The sequence below is a fragment of the Poecilia latipinna genome, unplaced genomic scaffold, assembly GCF_001443285.1.
Source record: "Poecilia latipinna isolate Pla-1442-1.1 unplaced genomic scaffold, P_latipinna-1.0 Scaffold2597, whole genome shotgun sequence".
In the NCBI taxonomy this organism is placed as follows: Eukaryota; Metazoa; Chordata; class Actinopteri; order Cyprinodontiformes; family Poeciliidae; genus Poecilia; species Poecilia latipinna.
The window spans coordinates 58575-78410 of NW_015115213.1; the positions used below are offsets into that span (position 1 = coordinate 58575).

The 19836-nt window shown below is 37.1% G+C and overlaps 1 protein-coding gene and 3 long non-coding RNA genes across 5 annotated transcripts in view; all 4 read left to right on the top strand.

Moving 5' to 3' along the window:
• The first annotated feature begins 2375 nt into the window (after positions 1-2375).
• Positions 2376-4174, top strand: LOC106938457 (uncharacterized). Its single transcript, XR_001422629.1, has 3 exons — positions 2376-2414; positions 2595-2625; positions 3104-4174. It is a non-coding gene; the product is annotated as an uncharacterized LOC106938457 (long non-coding RNA).
• A 4694-nt stretch (positions 4175-8868) lies between these two features.
• Positions 8869-9634, top strand: LOC106938456 (uncharacterized). 2 transcript variants are annotated; one of them, XR_001422628.1, is made up of 3 exons: positions 8869-9140; positions 9305-9332; positions 9512-9634. It is a non-coding gene; the product is annotated as an uncharacterized LOC106938456 (long non-coding RNA). The 2 variants fall into 2 exon arrangements; XR_001422627.1 differs by lacking the exon at positions 8869-9140 and having other exon boundaries at positions 9183-9332.
• A 6584-nt stretch (positions 9635-16218) lies between these two features.
• LOC106938454 (uncharacterized) lies at positions 16219-16928 on the top strand. The gene is made up of 2 exons (XR_001422626.1): positions 16219-16350; positions 16531-16928. It is a non-coding gene; the product is annotated as an uncharacterized LOC106938454 (long non-coding RNA).
• A 1170-nt stretch (positions 16929-18098) lies between these two features.
• Positions 18099-19836, top strand: part of LOC106938453 (uncharacterized) — a 4078-nt gene continuing 2340 nt past the window's right edge. Inside the window, exon 1 of the mRNA XM_015020513.1 lies at positions 18099-19360. Within this exon, the coding sequence (XP_014875999.1) occupies positions 18100-19360 (1261 nt within the window). The 5' untranslated portion in view covers position 18099. The remainder of the gene's footprint in view (positions 19361-19836) is intronic.

Genomic DNA, 19836 nt, shown 5'->3' on the forward strand with positions numbered 1-19836 from the left:
ACAATAGGCGAGAGCGGTCCATGAGGGTCTATCCTTATATTATGTCTATGCCTGGCACGGCCTTATGGACATGCGCAGTTGAGTGGCTTTAAGCGGCGTTCTATGAACGTCACCTGCATTTGCTGAGCGGAGCAAGCTCCTGCGGCCTCTCCCACAGTAAGTTAAATTTATATTTTTTATTTAATATTTTGTTCATGACAGTGATGAACAAGGAGTTTTATTTAAGAACAATTTATGCTAATACATTTTGAACTTTCAACAAAAGCGACAGTAAGGCATGAGTAACGAAGGGAATTAATAATTAGTCTAATGTTAGAATTATTTCTAAGGCGATAAAAAATAAATGAAGTTTAAAATTGTATGTTTCAAAACAGGAATTATACACGAGACTTTAAACTGGTGCCAAATCTTTCTTGTATTGATTTAACAAGCATGCAAAATCCACAGTCGTAATCGAAGTGGAAATATCCGAGTGTTCCTGAATGTCTCTGACGTTTTGCTTGGAGTTCTCTGCCGTTACGTTCTCCCTTCTTCGTTTGTGCCCAACAGGTAAGCTGTGTTTTAATTGTTCTGTTGTAATAATAAAATTATAAACAATTACAGACGGTTTCGTTGTCAAAGAGTTAATACATAATTGCTTCTAAAATGTGGCTGTAACTTAATAAGGCTGAAAACAGCTATACGTAGTTTTTTTTCTGATAGCAAACAATCATTAGCATATGCTAAAATTGACGACTGCTGTATAACTCATATGAAAACCTGTCGATTCAAATTGAAGAGTTTATATCCAATTAACTTAATTTATAATCATGTATGTTAGTATTTGTCTTCATGGCCAGCTTCTATTCAGCTAATTATGTATAAAATTGCAACTGTAACCTCGGAGTTAATTGAACTTTTCAGTTCAACTGAAACTGGGACTGTCAGCCGTTAAGGGGCCGTTAGATAAACGTTGGTTTGTTCTTGGGTTCTGCCTGGCAGATGTGGCTTGCAATAATCAAAAAATATAAAAGATGAAAGACGGTTTCATTCTTAAAGACGTTAATAATCGCTTCTTAAGGAATCGCAATACCATAATGAAGTTATAGAGAGCTAACCCTCCTATGCCGACCGTTAGCGTGATATGCTAACATTAACGTCTACTATAAAACTTAACTGAAAACCATTCTATTCAGAATGAGGAATGTATAATAATCTAATTAACCTTATGCAGTATAATTTTAATAATCTAATTTATAACCATGTATGTTAGCATTTGTCTTTATGGTCAGTTAAAAAAATAGAACCGTAATAGTCGCAGTTAATTGGACTTAGCGGTTAGCCTGAAACTGGGACTGTCAGCCGTTAAGGGGCCGTTAGATAAACGTTGGTTTGTTCTTGGGTTCTGCCTGGCAGATGTGACTTGCAATAATCAAAAAGTATAAAAGATGAAAGACGGTTTCATTCTTAAAGACCTTAATAATCGCTTCTTAAGGAATCGCAATACCATAATGAAGTTATGAGGGTTAGCGGTCGGCTAACCCTCCTATGCCGACCGCTAGCGTGATATGCTAACATTAACGTCTACTATAAAACTTAACTGAAAACCATTCTATTCAGAATGAGGAATGTATAATAATCTAATTAACCTTATGCAGTATAATTTTAATAATCTAATTTATAACCATGTATGTTAGCATTTGTCTTTATGGTCAGTTAAAAAAATAGAACCGTAATAGTCGCAGTTAATTGGACTTAGCGGTTAGCCTGGAACTGGGACTGTCAGTCGTTAATTGACTGTTGGGCCGGTAGGGAAACGTTGCTTTGTTCTTGGGTTGTGGTTTTGCAGGTGAGCAGTGTTTTAACTGGGACTGCCATAATTGACAAAAAAGGATGAAACACAGTTTAATTCTTAAAGATGTTAATAATTGCATCTTAACTATCGCCATAATGAAGTTGTAAACAGATGTCCGTTAGCATTATATGCTAATATTGACGGGTGAATATTGATATTATTTATTATTAAAATATTAATATAATTTTAATATTAATCTGTTTGTAATACAGATTTATGTAGTGAGTTTATTAATTTATGTAAATATTCCAAGATAAATAGCTAATAATGAACTGTGCTTTCCAACATGTTGTGTATTTTTCTGATCAAGTCAGTAATTGTGAAATAACACACAGTTTCTTTTCACAGACTGAAAGAAAACTGCTCCCCAGCGTTCTTTGGCTGCTGGTAAGTACATTGCAAAGTTCTTACCTGCCCAATTAGGGACAAACGCTCACAGCAGAAGCAGAATGATGCAAACATAGGACTGCTGCTTTTTACGTGTGTCAATTTTGTGTATGTGCCTCTGTTAATTAAATTGAACTGTTTTTTCCCTCCTTTTTGATTACCTAGACATTTCCTCCAAATTCTGCTCAGTGAGGTGAGTAGTAGCAACGTGTGACTTTCTTTGATTAAAAAAAGTTAGCTGACAAATCCAGAAATGTTTAGATCAAAGCAGCTTGTGTACAGAAAACAAAGAACCTTAGCAGATAAGTGTGTTCTGGACTCCTGAAGGTTTTCTGGTCAGCTACTAACAAACTGTTTCTACTCTCCCTCACAGAGAGAAGTGGACCCAAACACCTGTCTTCCTGGTGAGCGGATGTTCCAACCTGGATCAGCCGAGCCATCACAGCTCGGCTGATCCTACAAACATTGGCTTTAAATTGGGTCCAAACAGGATATGTTGGCTGTGCTCACATGAGGACCCTGACTTGTTTTCTGGACTCATGATGAGGTTTTCTGTCACTCATTTTAAGCTCTGTGATCAAGAAGGTCCAAATCAGCATTACATTCTTCTAAAGCAGCTGACTCTTTTATCTGTTTGTATGCTGGGATACATCCTATTTCGTATTGAATCAGTAAGAAAATCATAATCTACATTCATTGAACTATTTCAATAAAGGTCATGAAAACACAGCAACAACCCAGTTCACACCACATAGCTTATTTCACTAGTAGTAGCTATGCATTTCTTCACAGTTTGAACCTTTTCAGATGGAATCTGACCCAGAAGCTGCTCTGTTGAGAATGTTTCATTTTGATGTCTATTGGCTGTTCTTTGTCTCGCAGGTGTTCCACGGACACTCTTTTTCTAACCACTATCGGAAGCATTTTCATTTTCCAACTGTGTTTTTCTCTTTCCTCTTCCTTCCAATATATCTGGAAACCCATTTTCTATGCATTTTTCTATCCCGTCCCTAAACTCTAACACGAATTCTTTTCAAAAACCAGCATCCCAATAGGCGGCCTGGTTTTTCCGAATTCAAGAGCCTGGTTTACCAGTAACCAGAGTTCCCTGTTTTTCTTCAACCATCAGTTTACTGCCAAATTGATGTTTGCCTGTCTCTCTTAATCTAGTTTACCAGTAACTAGATCTGTTTTTCCCCTCACATCTTACATCCTGTGACCTCTGAACAGTTCTGGCATATATTTTCTGAATATCATATCATGGCATATATTTTCTGAATATCATATCATGGCATCTGAGTTTATGAATAACTCATCTGACTATCATTGAGAATCTGAGAGAATCTCCCCTCTCACTGCTCTGTCTTTCCTATCAACCTCTCTCCACCGTAAAAGTAAATAACTGGGAAGCTTGACACTTCTAAGACGTCTTGTTAAGTAATAATTTAATAAGTTTGAAAAGCTTCCATTTAAAAATTGGCTGAAAATAAATAATTACTCAAACAGGTCAACTAAAAACTTGATCTGTATAAATTTTAAAATTGAAAGCAAAGTTTGTTTTCCACTGAACTACATTGCTCCAATTCTAATTGGATTTAAGTAAAGCTCTGGTCTTGTCTGACGAAATATATTTATAGAGCACTATTGGCATAAAGTCGAAAACAGTAAAAAGTTTGATATTTCTAAGACGTCTTTTTGAGTAATCTGATTTGGACCTGAAGTTTAAAAAAAACAACTTCTATTTCAAAATTGGATTATATTTTAAATTTCTGAAACAGATCAGCTAAATACTTGATCTGTATACATTTAAGAACTGAAAATCTACTGAGCTAAATTTTTATTGAACAAAATTTCAATTGGACTGAAGTAAAGCTCATTTCTTATCTGAGCTGCCTAATTCGTGTTCCTGCCTGCTGCTACTGACTTTGGACTGAACTTCAGGTTTGTGCACAGGTTTGTACTGACTAGCTATTCAACACTTATACATTCATTGTATGTACATTGGTGTAGTTTTGTGTTGTATCTGCTTGAGATAAAAAGATCAACAAGGACCATTGGAGTTGCTGTTTCCTGCCTGACCTGTCCAGAAGTCGAATCAACAATGCCTAGAAAGAGTCAGCGTTCTCAGGCTCAGAAGCTCAGATGGCAGAAGGAGAAACGGTCTCAGAGCAATCAAGTGACAGGTACTGACTCTGAGAACAACAAGCAGCAGTTTCAGAATATACCATATGCTGATGTTGCACAGAGACAGGTTGCTAGAGATGATATGTGTGTTGGGGAGTCTTTTGAACGACAGCAGGTAAACGATAGAAGTGGAAACAGTTTATCCTCTGTTGTAGCACCATCTGATGGAAACACTGCCAAAACAACTTTCCAGCATGATACAGGAGATACAAAGCAAAGTGCATCACAGGTGTCTTATGCTGACATGGTGAAAAGGGGATGTGGTTCAGCTCGGCAGTCTCGAGTTAATCTAGAACTTCATCCATCAGTGACACATGTTTGTGCCTCACGGAGTCAGGATTCGTTGAAATATGGAAAATACAGGAACAGTCAGTGTATGGCCAACAGTTTGGTGTTTCTGGCTTTTTTCCACGAGAATGAAAGAATTAACAGATCAGATCTTGACCTCGTTCTGGATAAAGGTGACGCTGTATATAGACAGGCTAGAGAAAGATTTCCTCGTAGCATCCATTTGGCAACTGATGAGCTACCAAATGAGGTNCAAAAGATTTTTACAATATATGACTGTAGCTTTCTTATGCTTTTTTCCAACTTCCTACTCTTTGTTCTCAAGTTTCTTATATTTTTGCATCAATCATTCTGCAAATATGCTTCTTTGGCCCTTTATGTTAAGTTTCACTCATTCAAATATTTCTTCAAATATTTCTACTAATTTCTGCTTCAGTTAATTTCTCTTTGCTAGGTTTTACTGTTCAACTAATTCAATTTCTTTGGCTATCTTCCACTTCTTTAGCTTATCTCTACATTTTCTTCAATTGCTGCTGCAGTCATTCTGCAAATATGCTTCTTTGGCCCTTTATGTTAAGTTTCACTCCTTCAAATATTTCTTCAAATATTTCTACTAATTTCTGCTTCAGCTAATTTCTGTTTGCTACATTTCACTGTTCAACTATTTTAACTATTTTAATTTCACTGTTTCAACTATTTCAATTTCTTCTGCCTTCTCCGACTTCTTACGCTTTTCTCTACTTTTTCTTGCATTTCTGCTGCAGTCATTCTGCAAATATGCTTCTTTGAACCTTTATGCTAAGTTTCACTTCTTCAAATATTTCTGGTTGTGTACTAATTTCTGCTTCAGCTAATTTCTGCTGTTTGTTATGTTTCACTGTTCAACTAATTCAACTATTTCAATTTCACTGTTTCAACTATTTCAATTTCTTCTGATTTTTCCTACTGCTTATGCTTTTCTCTACTTTTTCTTGATTTCTGTTGCAGTCATTCTGCAAATGTGCACTACTGTTTTGCTAGAAACAGCTATTTTTTTAGCTGTTCATAGAAAAACAGCTAAGAACAGCTATAAACACGGTGAGGTTCATAGCTGAACATTTGAATGTCAAGTAAAATAAAATTGTNATCAAATCTTTTCAANTTGTNATGATTTATATTTAAAAACTAAATGTTTTGTTTAAATAACTTTTTTCTAAATTAAATAAGTCATTTTTGTCTCGTGAACTTAAGAAGTTATTTGCTAAACATAAACTTTTATTTGCAAACATCAGAAATATTTTTGGTCCCTGCCCCCAACGTCATGTGAGAAAAAGGTTTAAGCAAAACTCATAGACTTTTCTCATGGTGACCTGCATTAACTATTCAATTTTTGAGTTTTTATTTCGGTTTTTTTTCCCGGCAATTCCATGTTAAAGTTTGATGCAGCTATGCTTTCCTGAAAGGAACATCTTAATTTCCACTGCAGGTGTAGCAAACAGGCAGCTCTTTTTATAGATTACAGTCCACTAAAAAGTTGCATTGTGCCCCTGTTTGCATTTTTAATAGTCTAATTCTGTAAAGACAAAATATGTCTGGTGGTCTAGCTCTGATTTACATATCTTGCTAAATTGCGGGTTTGAATATGGCAATACTTTCTTATAACAAAATAGACCTGCAGAAAGAAATTACTAATAAAATATCTTACATATGCATAGTTGTGTGCTCTATATAGAGATTTTCCTTAGCTTTGATTGTATATCTCACAATTTTGTTATTTATCTTTGTTTATTAAACTCTGAAAGCTGTGTGGCTTTGTTAAAATTCTGTCCTAGAATGCGGTTAGATGTGCCCTTTTTTTGAGCGCCTGCCCCTTTAGTGGTCTCTGCAGGGCCCTGTATGAACCTGCCACGGCCTTCAGGCGTGTGGTACGTTTGAGGACATCGGAAAAATGGACTTTATGTTGCATTCATTCACTTTTTGATTATAAAACATAGCTTATTGCAGTACTCCTGCATACCTGATAGGCGGCGTTAACACAATCGAACATATTTCTGGTTTTATTTCGAAATAAATATAAAACAAAATCAATATAAAATCACTACTTTTATAAAGTTAGAAGTCTCTAATGTCCGACAGAATTGAACTCAACACTTCTCATGCGGCCTTTTTTTTCTTTTTTCTTTGAGTGGCTGAGAAGTTTTAGCCCGCGGGCTAAAACTAGCCCACAGCTAAAACTGTGGGCTAAAACTCTGGGCTATAATAATAGTTTTATTATTGCTGAGTAGCAATAATAACTTGCTATTAAGCAAGTTATTTTGATTAAATGCGCTGATACTTTATTGCACCTGTAAAACAGATTACACTTAGACCAGCTGTCGACCCATCCAAGAGGTCTTATGAACATGCGCAGTTGAGTGGCTTTTAGTGGCGTTCTTTGAACGTCACCTGCATTTGCTGAGCGGAGCAAGCCCCTGCCGCCTCTCCCACAGTAAGTTTATATTTTTTATTTAATATTTTGTTCATGACAGTGATGAGGAAGCAGTGTTATTTAATAACAATTTATGCTAATACATTTTGAACTTTCAACAAAAGCGACAGTAAGGCATGAGTAACGAAGGGAATTAATAATTAGTCTATAACATTTTGAATGTTAGAATAAATTCTAAGGCGATAAAAAAAAATAAATGCAGTTTAAAATTGTATGTTTTAAACTGTTACAGGAGACTTAAAACTGGTGCCAACTCTTTCTTGTATTGATTTAACAAGCATGTAAAATCCGCAGTCGTAATCGAAGTAGAAATTTCCGAGTGCTCCTGAATGTCTCTGACGTTTTGCTTGGCGTTCTCTGCCGTTACGTTCTCCCTTCTTCGTTTGTGCTCAACAGGTAAGCTGTGTTTTAATTGGGTCTGTTGTAATAATAAAATTATAAAAAATGACAGACGGTTTCGTTGTGAAAGAGTTAATACATAATTGCTTCTTAAGTCTGGCTGTAAATAAGGCCAAAAAGAGCTATACGTAATTTTTTCTGATAGCAAACAATAATTAGCATATGCTAAAATTGACGACTGCTGTATAACTGATATGAAAACATGTCGATTTAAATTGAAGAGTTTATATCCAATTAACTTAATTTATAACCAGGTATGTTAGTATTTGTCTTCATGGCCAGCTTCTATTCAGCTAACTTTGTTTAAAATTGCAACCGTAACCTCGGAGTTAATTGGACTTTTCAGTTCAACTGAAACTGGGACTGTCAGCCGTTAAGGGGCCGTTAGATAAACGTTGGTTTGTTCTTGGGTTGTGCCTTGCAGATGTGGTTTGCAATAATCAAAAAATATAAAAGATGAAAGACGGTTTCATTCTTAAAGACGTTAATAATTGCTTCTTAAGGAATCGCAATACGTAATGAAGTTACAGACAGCTAAACCTATTTCTGATTGTGCCGACCGTTAGCATTATATGCTAACATTAACGCCTACTATAAAACTTAACTGAAAACCCTTCTATTCAGAATGAGGAATGTATAATAATCTAATTTATAACCATGTATGTTAGTATTTGTCTTCATAGTCAGCTTTTATTCAGCTAACTAGTTGAAAAAATAGAACCGTAATAGTCGCAGTTAATTGGACTCAGCGGTTAGCCTGAACCTGGGACTGTCAGTCGTTAATTGACTGTTGGGGCCGTTAGGGAAACGTTGCTTTGTTCTTGGGTTGTGCTTTGCAGGTGAGCAGTGTTTTAACTGGGCCTGCCATAATAAAAAAAAGAAGAAAAAAAAGGATGAAACACAGTTTCATTCTTAAAGATGTTAATAATTGCATCTTAACTATCGCCATAATGAAGTTGTAAACAGCTAACCATCCTATTTCTGATGGGTACTGTCCTTAGCATGCTAATATTGATGGGTGCTTGACTGAACCATTCTATTCAGAATGAGGAATGTGTATCCAATTAGTATAATTTATAACCATGCATGATACTGTTTGTCTTCTCAATCAGTTTCTATTCAATTTGAAAACTCAGCAGTAATCCTGGGAGTTAATCGTAGCCAATGTTTATGTTTTTGTTTTTAAACTGTTTTTAATTACTTTTTTATTATGTTGTGTTTTAATTGTACAGCACTTTGTATCCACTGTGGTTGTTTTAAAGTGCTTTATAAATGAAGTTGGTATGGTATGGTAATAAGAGTATAAAGACAGCTGTTTCTGCAGTGAAGATGGGTGCACATCTTTCTGTACTGTACTGCTAGAAAAATAGATTTCATTAAAGAATATTAATCTGTTTGTAATCCCGATTTATGTAGTGAGTTTATTCATTTATGTAAATATTCCAAGATAAATAGCTAATAATGAACTGTGCTTTCCAACATGTTGTGTATTTTTCTGATCAAGTCAATAATTGTGAGATAATACACAGTGTCTTTTCACAGACTGAAAGAAAACTGCTCCCCAGCGTTCTTTGGCTGCTGGTAAGTACATTGCAAAGTTCTTACCAGCCCAATTAGGGACAAACGCTCACAGCAGAAGCAGAATGATGCAAACATAGGACTGCTTTTTTTACGTTTGTCAATTTTGTGTATGTGCCTCTGTTAATGAAATTCAACTGTTTTTTCCCTCCTTTTTGACTACCAAGACATTTCCTCCAAATTCTGCTCAGTGAGGTGAGTACTAGCAATGTGCGACTTTCTTTGATTAAAAAAAGTTAGCTGACAAATCCAGAAATGTTAGATCAAAGCAGCTTGTGTACAGACAACAAAGAACCTTAGCAGATACGTGTGTTCTGGACTCCTGAAGGTTTTCTGGTCAGCTACTAACAAACTGTTTCTACTCTCCCTCACAGAGAGAAGTGGACCCAAACACCTGCCTTCCTGGTGAGCGGATGTTCCAACCTGGATCAGCCGAGCCATCACAGCTGATCCAACCTGACTCACACACAATTTGAATAAAATCATATCTACAAACATTGGCTTCAAATTGGGTCCAAACAGGATATGTTGACTGTGCTCACATGAGGACCCAGTTGCCCAAAACCCTGTAAGAAACGTGACTCAGTACAGCAACAATCCTCTGACTTGTTTTCTGGACTAATGATGAGGTTTTCTGTCACTCACTTTAAGATCAGTGATGAAGAAGGTCCAAATCAACATTACATTCTTCTAAAGCAGCTGGCTCTTTTATTTATCTGTTGGTATGCTGGGATACATCTTATTTCATATTGAATCAGTAAGAATATCATAATTTACATTCATGAACTTTTTCAATAAAGGTCATGAAAACACAGCAACAACCCTATTCACACCACAGAGCTTAGTTCACTAGTAGTAGCTATGCATCTCTTCACAGTTTGAACCTTTTCAGATGGAATCTGACCCAGAAGCTGCTCTGTTGAGAATGTTTCATTTTGATGTCTATTGGCTGTTCTTTGTCTTGCAGGTGTTCCCGGACCTTTTTTGTCTAACCACTGTCGGAAGCATTTTAATTTTCCAACTGTGTTTTCCTCTTTCCTCTTCCTTCCCAACATATCTGGAAAACCATTTTCTGTGCATTTTACTATCCCATCCCTAAACTCTCCTACGAATCTTTTCAAAAACCAGCATCCCAATAGGTGGCCTGGTTTTTCCGAATTCAGGAACCTGGTTTATCAGTGACAGAGTTCCCTTTTTTTCTTCAACCATCAGTTTACTGCCAAATTGATGTTTGCCTGTCTCTCTTAATCTAGTTTACCAGTAACTAGATCTGTTTTTCCCCTCGCATCTTACGTCCTGTGACCTCTGAACAGTTCTACTCTCGATTTTTTGGCATGAATTTTGTGGCATGAATTTTGTGGCTATATATTTGAGAAACCATACTTCTATCGAGTTTTATCCGTAACTCGTCTGACTATCATTGAGAATCTGAGAGAATCTCCCCTCTCACTGCTCTGTCTTTCCTGTCTACCCCTCTCCACCGTAAATAACTGGGAAGCTTGACAATCCTAAGACGTCATTGTTGAGTAATCTAATAAGTTTGACAAGCTTCCATTTAAAAATTGGCTGAAAATCATTACTCAAACAGGTCAACTAAAAACTTGATCTGTATAAATTTTAAAATTGAAAACAAAGTTTGCTTTCTGCTGAACTACATTGCTCCAATTCTAATTGGACTTAAGTAAAGCTCTGGTCTTGTCTGACGAAATATATTTATAGACCACAATTGGCATAAAGTTGAAAACCGTAAAAAGAAAAAACGTTAAAGTTTGATATTTCTGAGACGTCTTTTTGAGTAATCTGATTTGGACCTGAAGTTTAAAAAAAACTTCTATTTCAGAATTGGATTATAATTTTCTATTTTAAATAATTTCTGAAACCGATCAACTAAATACTTGATCTGTATACATTTAAGAACTCAGTACACAATCAACTGAGCTAAATTTTTATTGAACAAAATTCCAATTGGACTGAAGTAAAGCTCATTTCTTATCTGAGCTGCCTAATTCGTGTTCCTGCCTGCTGCTACTGACTTTGGACTGAACTTCAGGTTTGTGCACAGGTTTGTACTGACTAGCTATTCAACACTAATACATTCATTGTATGTACATTGGTGTAGTTTTGTGTTGTATCTGCTTATCTTGAGATAAAAAGATCAACAAGGACCATTGGAGTTGCTGTTTCCTGCCTGACCTGTCCAGAAGTCTAATCAACAATGCCTAGAAAGGGTCAGCGTTCTCAGGCTCAGAAGCTCAGATGGCAGAAGGAGAAACGGTCTCAGAGCGATCAAGTGACAGGTACTGACTCTGAGAACAACAAGCAGCAGTTTCAGAATATACCATACACTGATGTTGCACAGAGACAGCTTGCTAGAAATGGTATGTGTGTTGGGGAGTCTTTTAAACGACAGCAGGTAAACAATAGAAGTGGAAACAGTTTATCCTCTGTGGTAGCACTATCTCATGGAAACACTGCCAAAACAGCTTTCCAGCATGATGCAGGAGATACAAAGCAAAGTGCATCACAGGTGTCTTATGCTGACATGGTGAAAAGGGGATGTGGTTCAGCTCAGCAGTCTCGAGTTAATGCAGAACTTCAGCCATCAGTGACACATGTTTGTGCCTCACGGAGTCAGGATTCGTTGAAATATGGAAAATACAGGAACAGTCAGTGTATGGCCAACAGTTTGGTGTTTCTGGCTTTTTTCCACGAGAATGAAATGATTACCAGACCAGATCTTGACCTCGTTCTGGATAAAGGCGATGCTGTGTACAGACAGGCTAGAGAAAGATTTCCTTGTAGCATCCATTTGGCAACTGATGAACTACCAAATGAGGTAAGTGCTCGCAGGTCATCATATCAGGTGGACATGACTCCATTACCTGTGTGTGGAACATTTGGAGGTGGACAGACTTATCCAAGCCTGGAAGAAGCATTGAGCCATTTGTCATCAGATGTACAATATGCGCTGCTGATCATGTCAGGCTTATGCATTGCTGTTTTCAGAAGCAGATCTGGTGAATATGGATACTTTGACCCACACACAAGGAACAAAAATGGAATGCCAATGACATTCAGTCTTTTAAACTTTGGCACAGCAGTGATGCTGAAATTTGCCCATCTTACTGACATGATTCAGAGATTAAAGTCAGTTTACACAATGCTTAACGTACCATCATCTTGTGTATTTGAACTCCAGCCCCTGTCATTTTACCAGAGAGATGCTTCAGACACAGTTGGCACGTCTCCTCTGTTACATGAATCTGAGACATCAAGTGCTGTTCAACAGGAGGTTGAATCTGTTTCCCTTACACAAAACATTCCTGGTCTTGAGTCAAACATCAATGTTGAAGTCATGTCTCCTGTTGCAAGTAGTTCTTCTGATGATGTAATTAAAGGTGCATCTAATGCAATAAGTTTTATGTTGTCTGTGACACAAGAAAATACAGCACTCCCCATTACCAGTGGAACAAGAAATGCAACAAGTGCACTTTTGGAAATGTCTTTGAAACTGTCAAAGTACCCTAAAGCACATAGAAAAAAGATGAAGATGAGACTACTTAAGACAGAGAAACTGAGACAAAGAAAAGAGAATCAGAAGAGGAAGGAAAGAGAAAACTATGCGTTAAGGGAATCTTTCAGAGAAAAGAAAAGATTTTACTCTCGCAGGAATTTTCAAAACAACTCTGATAGAAAACAGAAGCAAAACCTGTACATAAAAAATCTTTATAGGCAGAGTTCAGAGTTTCGCGAGAAATGGAGAGCCCGTATAAGGACGTTATACAAGGAGAATGAAATATTTAAACAAAAACAAAAAAACTATGTCAGACGTTCTTATAAGAATAATCTGAGATTTCAGCAAAAGCAAAAAGACTACATCAGACATTTATACAGAAATAATCCAACATTTAGACAGAGACAGAGATCTTATATGACTGAGCTTTATGCAAAAAACAGAGAATTCAGGCTCAGACACAAAGAACTGATGAAAACCCTGATGAGAGACAAATACAATAAAGACAATTCATTCAGGATCCTGCAAAAGAACAGATGTGCACTGAATGTAAAAAGAAAATACAGACAGATGAAAAGATTCCCTCAGAGAGAAACGGAGAACCTTGAAACTGATACGCCAGAGAACAGACTGATTAATGAAGCCATTTCAGTTTTCAGATTAAATATAAAGGCTGGCCCCACTTATGTGTGCACTGTGTGTCACAAGTCCTCGTTTCCCAACCAAGTAGAACTCTGTAAAAGGTCGAATTATGTAAAGAAACCAGATGTGGTTGAACAGTGTCTGACAGGCAAGTATGTTCATGTTTGTGATGAAGGCTGCATGGATGGACAGTGTACAGTTCCTCATGAGAGAAGTCAAGAGTGGATTTGTCACACCTGCCACAGACATCTAAAGAAAGGATGCATGCCACCGCTAGCAGCAGCTAACAAACTTGACTTGGCAGAAATTCCCAGTGAGCTGTCAGATTTGAATATTCTGGAAAGACACCTGATTGCTAAGTGCATACCGTTTGCAAAGATCATTCCGCTTCCAAAAGGCAGACAAAGATTAATAAGGGGCAATTTTGTGTGCGTACCATCAGAGCTCCAAGAGACAGTCAATGCATTACCCAGGCTTAGGAGTGAATCCCAAGTGATGAGAGTAAAACTGAAGCGACGTTTGTCTTACAGAGGTCATCAACTTTTTCAGACAGTAACCTGGTCCAAACTAATCTCTGCATTACTAAAACTGAAGCAGATTCATCCAGAGTATCGGGACATAAATATTAGACATGAAGCTGAGCTTTGTGACCCTACACTTCCTGATGATGATGACGATGATGATGGCAATAGTGATGTAAGTATGGATGAGGATGACTATGATGAAGCAGATCTGATGGAAATTGACGAGTATGAGAAAAATGCTTTATGTGAGTCAGAAAATGAGGTTGAAAATGATCAGGACAGTGATTGTCAACAACTTCAGCAACAGATGAATGATGGAGATGAAGGTGATTTGCCAAATGGAGGATTTGCTATAGAATCATGCCTTCAGCCTCCTGACATATCAGAAGAGATACTTTGTTTCTCTGAAAGTACATACTGCTTGGCGCCGGCACAATCAAATTCACCCGTCAGCTTTTTTAAGACCCCGAATTTGGAATCCATGAGCTTTCCNAAGGGAATTAATAATTAGTCTATAACATTTTGAATGTTAGAATAAATTCTAAGGCGATAAAAAAATAAATGCAGTTTAAAATTGTATGTTTTAAACTGTTACAGGAGACTTAAAACTGGTGCCAACTCTTTCTTGTATTGATTTAACAAGCATGTAAAATCCACAGTCGTAATCGAAGTAGAAATTTCCGAGTGCTCCTGAATGTCTCTGACGTTTTGCTTGACGTTCTCTGCCGTTGTTCTCCCTTCTTCGTTTGTGCCCAACAGGTAAGCTGTGTTTTAATTGGGTCTGTTGTAATAATAAAATTATAAACAATGACAGACGGTTTCGTTGTGAAAGAGTCATTACATAATTGCTTCTTAAGTCTGGCTGTAAATAAGGCCAAAAAGAGCTATACGTAGTTTTTTCTGATAGCAAACAATCATTAGCATATGCTAAAATTGACGACTGCTGTATAACTCATATGAAAACCTGTCGATTTAAATTGAAGAGTTTATTTCCAATTAACTTAATTCATAACCATGTATGTTAATATTTCTTCATGGCCAGCTTCTATTCAGCTAACTATGTTTAAAATTGTAACCGTAACCTCGGAGTTAATTAGACTTTTCAGTTCAACTGAAACCGGGACTGTCAGCCCTTAAAGGGCCGTTAGATAATCGTTGGTTTGTTCTTGGGTTGTGCCTTGCAGATGTGGTTTGCAATAATCAAAAAATATAAAAGATGAAAGACGGTTTCATTATTAAAGACGTTAATAATTGCTTCTTAAGGAATCACAATACATAATGAAGTTACAGACAGCTAAACCTATTTCTGATGGTGCCGACCGTTAGCATTATATGCTAACATTAACGCCTACTATAAAACTTAACTGAAAACCATTCTATTCAGAATGAGGAATGTATAATAATTAAATTTATAACCATGTATGTTAGTATTTGTCTTCATAGTCAGCTTTTATTCAGCTAACTAGTTGAAAAAATAGAACCGTAATAGTCGCAGTTAATTGGACTTAGCGGTTAGCCTGAACCTGGGACTGTCAGTCGTTAATTGACTGTTGGGCCGTTAGGGAAACGTTGCTTTGTTCTTGGGTTGTGCTTTGCAGATGAGCAGTGTTTTAACTGGGCCTGCCATAATAATAAAAAGGAAAAAAAAAGGATGAAACACAGTTTCATTCTTAAAGATGTTAATAATTGCATCTTAACTATCGCCATAATGAAGTTGTAAACAGCTAACCATCCTATTTCTGATGGGTACTGTCCTTAGCATGCTAATATTGATGGGTGCTTGACTGAACCATTCTATTCAGAATGAGGAATGTGTATCCAATTAGTATAATTTATAACCATGCATGATACTGTTTGTCTTCTCAATCAGTTTCTATTCAATTTGAAAACTCAGCAGTAATCCTGGGAGTTAATCGTAGCCAATGTTTATGTTTTTGTTTTTAAACTGTTTTTAATTACTTTTTTATTATGTTGTGTTTTAATTGTACGGCACTTTGTATCAACTGTGGTTGTTTTAAAGTGCTTTATAAATAAAGTTGGTATGGTATGGTATGGTAAGAGTATAAAGACAGCTATTTCTGCAGTGAAGTTGAGTGCACATTTTTCTGTACTGTACTGCTAGAAAAATAGATTTCATTAAGGAATATTAATCTGTTTGTAATCGCGATTTATGTAGTGAGTTTATTCATTTATGTGAATATTCCAAGATAAATAGCTAATAATGAACTGTGCTTTCCAACATGTTGTGTATTTTTCTGATCAAGTCAATAATTGTGAGATAATACACAGTGTCTTTTCACAGACTGAAAGAAAACTGCTCCCCAGCGTTCTTTGGCTGCTGGTAAGTACATTGCAAAGTTCTTACCAGCCCAATTAGGGACAAACGCTCACAGCAGAAGCAGAATGATGCAAACATAGGACTGCTTTTTTTACGTTTGTCAATTTTGTGTATGTGCCTCTGTTAATGAAATTCAACTGTTTTTTCCCTCCTTTTTGACTACCAAGACATTTCCTCCAAATTCTGCTCAGTGAGGTGAGTACTAGCAACGTGTGACTTTCTTTGATTAAAAAAAGTTAGCTGACAAATCCAGAAATGTTTAGATCAAAGCAGCTTGTGTACAGTCAACAAAGAACCTTAGCAGATAAGTGTGTTCTGGACTCCTGAAGGTTTTCTGGTCAGCTACTAACAAACTGTTTCTACTCTCCCTCACAGAGAGAAGTGGACCCAAACACCTGCCTTCCTGGTGAGCGGATGTTCCAACCTGGATCAGCCGAGCCGTCACAGCTGATCCAACCTGACTCGCACACAATTTGAATAAAATCATATCTACAAACATTGGCTTTAAATTGGGTCCAAACAGGATATGTTGGCTGTGCTCACATGAGGACCCTGACTTGTTTTCTGGACTCATGATGAGGTTTTCTGTCACTCATTTTAAGCTCTGTGATCAAGAAGGTCCAAATCAGCATTACATTCTTCTAAAGCAGCTGACTCTTTTATCTGTTTGTATGCTGGGATACATCCTATTTCGTATTGAATCAGTAAGAAAATCATAATCTACATTCATTGAACTATTTCAATAAAGGTCATGAAAACACAGCAACAACCCAGTTCACACCACAGAGCTTAGTTCACTAGTAGTAGCTATGCATTTCTTCACAGTTTGAACCTTTTCAGATGGAATCTGACCCAGAAGCTGCTCTGTTGATAGTTTCATTTTGATGTCTATTGACTGTTCTTTGTCTCGCAGGTGTTCCACCGACACTCAATTCTAACCACTGTCGGAAGCATTTTCATTTTCCAACTGTGTTTTTCTCTTTCCTCTTCCTTCCAATATATCTGGAAATCCATTTTCTATGCATTTTGCTGTCCCGTCCCTAAACTTTTACACAAATCTTTTCAAAAACCAGCATCCCAATAGGCGGCCTGGTTTTTCCGAATTCAAGAACCTGATTTACCAGTAATCAGAGTTCCCTTTTTGTTTCTTCAAAGATCAGTTTACTGCCAAATTGATTTTTGCCTGTCTCTCTTAATCTAGTTTACCAGTAACTAGATCTGTTTTTCCCCTCACATCTTACGTCCTGTGACCTCTGAACAGTTCTACTCTCGATTTTGTGGCATGAATTTTGTGGCATGAATTTTGTGGCTATATATTTGAGAAAGAATACTTCTATCGAGTTTATCAATAACTCATCTGACTATCATTGAGAATCTGAGAGAATCTCCCCTCTCACTGCTCTGTCTTTCCTGTTTACCCCTCTACACCGTAACAGTAAATAACTGGGAAGCTTGACAATCCTAAGACGTCTTGTTAAGTAATAATTAACACGTTTGATATATCTGAGACATCTTTTTGAGTAATCTGATTTGGACCTGAAGTTTTAAAAAAGTTCTATTTCTGAATTGGATTATAATTTTCTATTTTAAATAATTTCTGAAACAGATCAACTACATACTTGATCTGTATACGTTTAAGAACTCAGTACAAAATTAATCAACTGTGCTAAATTTTTATTGAACAAAATTTCAGTTGGACTGAAGTAAAGCTCATTTCTTATCTGAGCTGCCTAATTCGTGTTCCTGCCTGCTGCTACTGACTTTGGACTGAACTTCAGGTTTGTGCACAGGTTTGTACTGACTGGCTATTCAACACTAACACATTCATTGTATGTACATTGGTGTAGTTTTGTGTTGTATCTGCTTATCTTGAGATAAAAAAAATCAACAAGGACAATTGGAGTTGCTGTTTCCTGCCTGACCTTTCCAGAAGTCGAATCAACGATGCCGAGAAAGAGTCAGCGTTCCCAGGCTCAAAAGCTCAGATGGCAGAAGGAGAAACGGTCTCAGAGCGATCAAGTGACAGGTACTGACTCTGAGAATAACAAGCAGCAGTTTCAGAATATACCATACACTGATGTTGCACAGAGACAGCTTGCTAGAGATGGTATGTGTGTTGGGGAGTGTTTTGAACGACAGCAGGTAAATGATAGAAGTGGAAACAGTTTATCCTCTGTGGTAGCACTATCTGATGGAAACACTGCCCAAACAGCTTTCCAGCATGATGCAGGAGATACAAAGCAAAGTGCATCCCAGGTGTCGTATGCTGACATGGTGAAAAGAGGATGTGGTTCAGCTCAGCAGTCTCGAGTTAATGCAGAACTTCAGCCATCAGTGACACATGTGTGTGCCTCACGGAGTCAGGATTCGTTGAAATATGGAAAATACAGGAACAGTCAGTGTATGGCCAACAGTTTGGTGTTTCTGGCTTTTTTCCACGAGAATGAAATGATTACCAGACCAGATCTTGACCTCGTTCTGGATAAAGGTGATGCTGTGTACAGACAGGCTAGAGAAAGATTTCCTCGTAGCATCCATTTGGCAACTGATGAACTACCAAATGAGGTAAGTGCTCGCAGGTCAACATATCAGGTGGACATGACTCCATTACCTGTGTGTGGAACATTTGGAGGTGGACAGACTTATCCAAGCCTGGAAGAAGCATTGAGCCATTTGTCATCAGATGTACAATATGGGCTGCTGATCATGTCAGGTTTATGCATTGCTGTTTTCAGAAGCAGATCTGGTGAATATGGATACTTTGACCCACACACAAGGAACAAAAATGGAATGCCAGTGACATTCAGTCTTTTAAACTTTGGCACAGCAGTGATGCTGAAATTTGCCCATCTTACTGACATGATTCAGAGATTAAAGTCAATTTACACAATGCTTAACGTACCATCATCTTGTGTATTTGAACTCCAGCCCCTGTCATTTTACCAGAGAGATGCTTCAGACACAGTTGGCACGTCTCCTCTGTTACCTGAATCTGACACACCAAGTGCTGTTCAACATGAGGTTGAGTCTGCCTCCCTTGCACAAAACATTCCTGGTCTTGAGTCAAACATCAATGTTGAAGTCATGTCTCCTGTTGAAAGTTGTTCTTCTGATGATGTAATTGAAGGTGCATCTAATGCAGTTAGTTTTATGTCGTCTGTCACACAAGAAAATACAGTACTCCCCATTTCCAGTGAAACAAGAAGTGCACTTTTGGAAATGTCTTTGAAACTGTCAAAGTACCCTAAAGCACAAAGAAAAAAAATGAAGATGAGACTACTTAAGACAGAGAAACTGAGACAAAGAAAAGAGAATCAGAAGAGGAAGGAAAGAGAAAACTATGCGTTAAGGGAATCTTTCAGAGAAAAGAAAAGATTTTACTCTCGCAGGAATTTTCAAAACAACCCTGATAGAAAACAGAAGCAAAACCTGTACATAAAAAATCTTTATAGGCAGAGTTCTGAGTTTCGCGAGAAATGGAGAGCCCGTATAAGGACGTTTTACAAGGAGAATGAAATATTTAAACAAAAACAAAAAGACTATGTCAGAAGTTCTTATAAGAATAATCCGAGATTTCAGCAAAAGCAAAAAGACTACATCAGACATTTATACAAGAATAATCCGAGATTTCAGCAAAAGCAAAAAGACTACATCAGACATTTATACAAGAATAATCCGAGA